Below are 6000 nucleotides of genomic sequence, written 5' to 3'. Positions count from 1 at the left end.
ACTGGAACATACTGCACGGGTGTGTGGTCACCACTGAGAAGGAGCTAAAAGACTTCGACGACAACAGACCAACACTCCTTTCAGGTCGCATGTAGAGTGGTTGCAGGTCGTAGGTTGACACGTATCTCGTCCGCTTAGCTTATGTTAAACCATCCGTACAGTAAATAATCATTTATAGAATCTGAAATTATGTATTTGGACAATTATTAAACTATCTGAGAAGAACGTAAATTAGTAACAAACTACCTGTGTGCACACACTTTATTCAACATGTGAACATCACTACAGATATTCAGATTTAGGTTAAGACATGTTCGATGTGCCTGCCATCATTGGCGATGATGTGGCGCAGACGAATAGCGAAATTCTACGTGACCCGCTGAAGTGTCGGAACATCGATGCTGTCGATGATCACCTGAGTGGCTCTTTTCAGCTCATCAATGGTTCTGTGGTTATTCCTGTACATCTTGTCTTTAATAAAGCACAAAAAAGGGGTAGCATGTGTTGAGACCTAGAGTATATGGTGGCCAATCGAGGCCCAAGCCAGTCGCCTCTGGGTACCCAAGAGCGAGAATACGGTCACCAAAGTTCTCCTCCAGGACATCAAACACTCTCCTGCTTCGATGGGTCGAGTTCCGTCTTGCATGAACCATATCTTCTCGAAAGCAGGGTCACTTTGGATAACAGGGACGAAAATATCTTCCAAAATCTACACGTACTGTTCGGTAGTCACCGTGCCATCAAGGAATATCGCACCGATTATTCCGTGACTGGACGCTGCACGCCACAGTCACTCGTTGAGGGCGAAGAGACTTCTCGATCGCGAAATGCCGATTCTTAGCCCCCCAAATGTGTCAATTTTGCTTATTGAGAAACCCATCGTCGCTAAACCAAACCATATATTTCCAATGATGCCCGCGGCCACCCGAGCAGTTTGGACATCCTAACGCAAACCTTTCAGAGGCTATGTCAATTTTATTTCATATAGTTCAATAATTGTCACCCTTCATGAGGTGGGCGGGAGGAGAGCATAAATGTACATAACCCAATCGGGAAACGTATGGTATCATAATCACGCCAGTCTTAACACAATTGGAGGGGCCGCCCACGATAGCTATTACTCAGACCAGTAGTCCATAGCAATTCCGCTTTCCTTTTACATCGTCACTGGATGACCACTCTCTTACCATAAGCTCCCTTCACCATCTTTTCAAATGAATGAACACTCTAAAAAATAATGATTTGATGCGTTTTGATTTTTTAATGTGGAGTTAAATCAAGGGCTGAGTTTATGTTCCATCTTTACCGCAGATCTGCGAAACCACATCGCAGTAACTGTTCTTACCGTTGCTCCTGATGTGCTCCTGATATGAACAGAATTGCACTACCGATTAGGTGTGTGCCCTGTGACTGATGGTAGACACACAGAACATCTGTACACACTGTAAAAAGACTGCTACGATTGATCAAAAATTTAGGATGTTTTCAAAATGAATACTACTTGCGTCAAAAAATAACTGAAATATGTGCAGTACTCAGGAAACTCAATGTCAAACACCTGAAAATTATGAAAGAATGCCGCTGGATGCGAAAAGGTATTGGTTGCAGCCGAATGTAGATATAGTGCAACATCGAAAAAAAAATATATATCGCTGTACTGTTGTGATGAAATAAGCAATCACTTATTTGAAAGAGTAGGGTGTATAAGCAAATTACAGCATTTTCTGGTGGAAAATTACAAAAAGCAAACAAAAATTTACTTTATTTCTCGAAGACATGCTGAAACTGCAATGAGGAGTTTCGTCCAGGCAGCTGCTGCCACCTACTGGCAACATGTAGAACGAAATCTCTTGGTGGAAAGCACAGGGTGATAATTATTGAACTACATGAAATAAAATAGTCATAACTTGTGAACGGTTTGCATTAACATGTTCAAACTACACGGTTGGCTGCGGGGCATGATGGGAATTAGTATGCGCGTTGGTGTTTGGTTCAGCGACGATGCGCACTTTAAATTGGATGGGTTCGTCAATAAGCAGAATTGGCGCATTTGGGGGACTGAGAATCCACATTTCGTGAGCCAGAAGCCTCTTCACCCTCAACGGGTGACTGTGTGGTGCGCAGTGTCCAGTCACGGCATAATCGGTGCGATATTCCTTGATGGCACAGTGACCACCGAACGGTACGTGAACGTTTTGGAAGGTGATTTCATCCCCTTTGTCCAAAGTGACCCTGATTTCGATAAAGTGTGGTTCAAGTAAGACGGAGCTCTACCCCATCGAAGCAGGAGAGTGTTTGGTGTCCTGGAGGAGCACTCTGGGGACTGAATTTTGGCTTTAGGGTACCCAGAAGCCACTGGCATGGTCCTCGATTGGCCGCCATATTCTCTGGATCTGAACACATGAGACCACTTTTTGTGGGGCTATATTGAAGATAAAATGTACAGCAATAACCCCAAAACAATTTCTGAGCTGAAAACAGCCACTCAGGAGGTCATCGACAACATTTCACCATTCGTCTGGGCCACACCATCGCACCATCGCACGTGTCATAACCTAAGTCCGAATACCTGTAGTGACATTTACATGTTGAATAAAGTGTGTGCACGCCGTAGTTTGTAACTAATTTACGTTTTTTTCGTGTAGTTTAATAGTCGTCACCCGGTATATACTACAGTCTGTCACAGCGAGTTTGGTTTATTCTCTTAGCTAGTAAATTGTAAAAGTTGTTTGCAGGACATATGCTACATAAGACCTGAGGAGGGTACAGAGAGACAATAAACCGTTCAGGCTGCTCCGTAAACTAGCATTTACGTGCATCTTCTTAAATAAGTTAAAAATCTTGGTAAAGAAAATTCGTGGAAACACTTCAGATTCATTTAATTTTTTGTTTTTTAATTATCTTTGAATAGTTAAAATATATTAATAAGAAATTGGCAGTAAACTTAGGTCTTAAGTACAGACTGACTACAAGTTCTTTGGCTTAGGAACTATCTTTATTTCACTCAAACGTTCAGAATCATTTAGATTAGTCCTTCGAATGGAGGTTGTCGTGATCACCCACTATAGCTCAGTCAGCTGAATTGTCACTGAAACTAGAAATCTGAGATCATCTACATACTCCACAACGTATTTATTGTACTCAGAAAATAAACATTAGAACAGTATGAATCGAAACTTATTGTCCGTTTCTGCTTTTTCCGAAGACTGAGTCGTGTACACAATAGTCACTGTCAGGATTTTGATCACTGATGGTCAGGTTTGTTGAACGTCAGGTGATGAAGACTCTCTTTCGTTTGGCACCTGCTGTCGCTGAATGTCATTAAGGTCGTGCTCCGCAGGGGAACTGCGAGAATCTTCACGTTGAGTACGAGCTTGTTCCAGTTGGAGCTGCTCTCCCTTTTGGCGAAGGTTGTCCTTGATTGTGGGGTTTAGGCGATCGTCAGGACTGGCGGATACTCGCTGCATCACTTGAAGGTTATGCAGTTCTTTGGGTGAGTGACTGTGTTGATCATCAGAAAGCGACCTGGCCGGTTGATGATGACTGTTTCCTTCAGATGCTCGTAGGTGCTGTTGGTGATCCTGCTTGTGATCCTCCAAGTGCTGACTATCACCGTGTGACTGAGGACTGTGCTGATCTGTATTTTTGTGTATCTGATGAGTCCACTGTTGATGGTGATGCGGCAGTTGATGGGTTTCTTTATGTACAGTGTTGTGGACTTCACGCAGCAGCGGTTTTTGTTCATCGTTGAGATGACGCATCTGATAGAGCTGTAACTGATGTTGGTGGTATTGGTGCAGGCGCAGTTGTAACAATTCCTTATTGCCATCTTCGGGTGAGAGCCGATGGTCTTCAGGCTGGTGAAGCACCTGCTCGTGGTGATGAGGTTCCCAATGCCTACCGTTCTCCAGAGGCTTCAGAAAGTCGCCAGCCTGGTGCAGCTGCAGCTTGTGGTGCTGACCCCTCTGGCTGAGGTAGTAGTGCTCATGCTGGGGCAGCTGCCTGAGCTGCTGGTGGCCGAGCAGCATCACCTGCTGGCTGCGGTCCTTCGCCTGCGGTTGGGGTGGGGTTTGAGGGTCGGGGCCCATCTTGCGTGCCTGGTCAGCCTCGTACTGCAGGGCGTGCTTGGGTTGTCGGAGCCGCTGCTGGTGATGCTGCTGCTGCTGTTGCTGCTGCTGGGCTAGCTTGTTTGCCGCGGCAACCCTCTGGACGACGGCTGGGTTGAACTTGTAGACGAGCTTCCGTGGCAGGTTGGGAGACCTTGGGACTGGCTGGAGCACCTTGGATCTGTAGTACGTCCTGCACAGATAAAGCGCTTGATTTAGTCTCGTAGCTATACAGAAAAAAAGAAGGCCAACAGGGATATATTTCACATAACACAAACCAGAATAACTCGAAAAATAAGCTTCACACGAAAAAAATCTAGAATCCATAGATGATTATTTTCGAGGGGGACATCTGCTGGTGCTAAAATTAGCCCGCCACCCCAGCCTCCTGGGGGGTGGGGCGCGAGACAACTTTAAAATTTCAAATGGGAACCCCCATTTTTGGTGCAGAGTCAGATTCTACATTTAAAAAAAACTACGTACATTTTGTCCTAAGCATTTATTCTCATTCTTGGTAGTTGGCGCTCAAATTCAAGAAAATCCTTTTTCTCATTTTTGCGTGGAAAATGGTTATGGATAAATAAAAAATACTTGTTTACTTCATAAATTTTGATTCGCTAAAACTAAAACTCTCCCTCTCTCCCCATAGGGTGGGGTTTGAGAGAGAGGAATTAGAGTTTTACAAATGTTGATCCACATATTAATTTTTCCCGCAGATTCGGATAAGTTTTGTTTGTTTCGTGGTCGTGAGGCCACACAACTTTTGTTCGTTAGTAAGTAGGATATTTGGTTAGTTTAGTTAGCCAGTCACATGATTTGTTTGACAATTAAAAGTTGTGTGGCCTCATGACCACGAAACGAACAAAACATATGCGAGTCTGCGAAAAAAAATAATATGTGGATCAACATTTGTAAAACTCTAATTCCTCTATCTCGAACCCCACCCTATGGGGAGGGAGGAAAAGTTTTAGTTTTAATGAATCAAAATTTACGAAGTAAATAAATATATTTCATCTATCCGTACCCATTTTCCACGCAAAAATGAGAACATTGATTTTCTTGAATTAGAGCGCCAACTACCAAGAATCAAAACAAATGTTTAAGACAAAATGTACGTAGTTTTTTATGTAGAATCTGACTCTGCAATAAAAAATGAGGGTTCCCATTTGAAATTTTAAAGTTGCCTTCCGCCCCACCCCCAGGGTCTGGGATGGCGGGCTAATTTTAGCACCAGAAGATGTCCCCCTCGAAAATAATCAACTTTGGATTCTACACATTTATTCGTGTGAAGCTTATTTTTCGAGTTATTCTGGTCTGACAACTTAAAATTTACACCCTGTATAAAACTGACAGTCAAAACTCTTCTGTATGGATTGAGTTGCGTGTGTCCTCAGCAGGATCCTATCTCAGGACTCATACTTGAAGTTTATGAATGAAGTTGGAACAATAACTAATAGTATCACACTAGCAATAGACAAAAAACAATTCAATGAATATATTTTAAATAAGTGATTAAAATCGGAGGATATAGGTGAAAATAACATGAAGATATTCTACAAATGGACAGTAGTGTCCACCCATGTAGGCTGTAGAATAACAACCGAATAGGAACACGTGATTCGGAAGGCGAGGGAAGAGGGATGATAATAGGCTAGAACAGGCACACAGGCCTAACCAAAAAAATAAATAATGATGAAGCTCCAAATACTTTATGCTGTAATATGATACATTAGCTAATACACTGATTGACTTAATTAAGTAGCTAGAATCATATAGTGGTGTGGTGATTTTGATACGATGGTGGACAATTTGAACCAAGATGGTGAGGGAAAATGCGTGGCCGGCAGTAGGAGAGCAAGTGATGGCGTATATAAACAGACCTTGTCCCAATGTA

The 6000-nt window shown here is 43.0% G+C and overlaps 1 protein-coding gene across 5 annotated transcripts in view; it reads right to left on the bottom strand.

Moving 5' to 3' along the window:
- Positions 1–2907: 2907 nt before the first annotated feature.
- LOC126458335 (uncharacterized) overlaps positions 2908–6000 on the bottom strand; it is a 214863-nt gene continuing 211770 nt past the window's right edge. For all 5 annotated transcript variants that reach the window (XM_050095295.1, XM_050095300.1, XM_050095299.1 and 2 more), the window contains exon 5: positions 2908–4299. In XM_050095295.1, the coding sequence (XP_049951252.1) occupies positions 3255–4299 (1045 nt within the window). In that variant the 3' untranslated portion in view covers positions 2908–3254. The remainder of the gene's footprint in view (positions 4300–6000) is intronic.

This window comes from Schistocerca serialis, chromosome 2 (assembly GCF_023864345.2).
Source record: "Schistocerca serialis cubense isolate TAMUIC-IGC-003099 chromosome 2, iqSchSeri2.2, whole genome shotgun sequence".
NCBI lineage: Eukaryota > Metazoa > Arthropoda > Insecta > Orthoptera > Acrididae > Schistocerca > Schistocerca serialis.
This window is presented reverse-complemented; position numbering and strand designations above follow the sequence as displayed.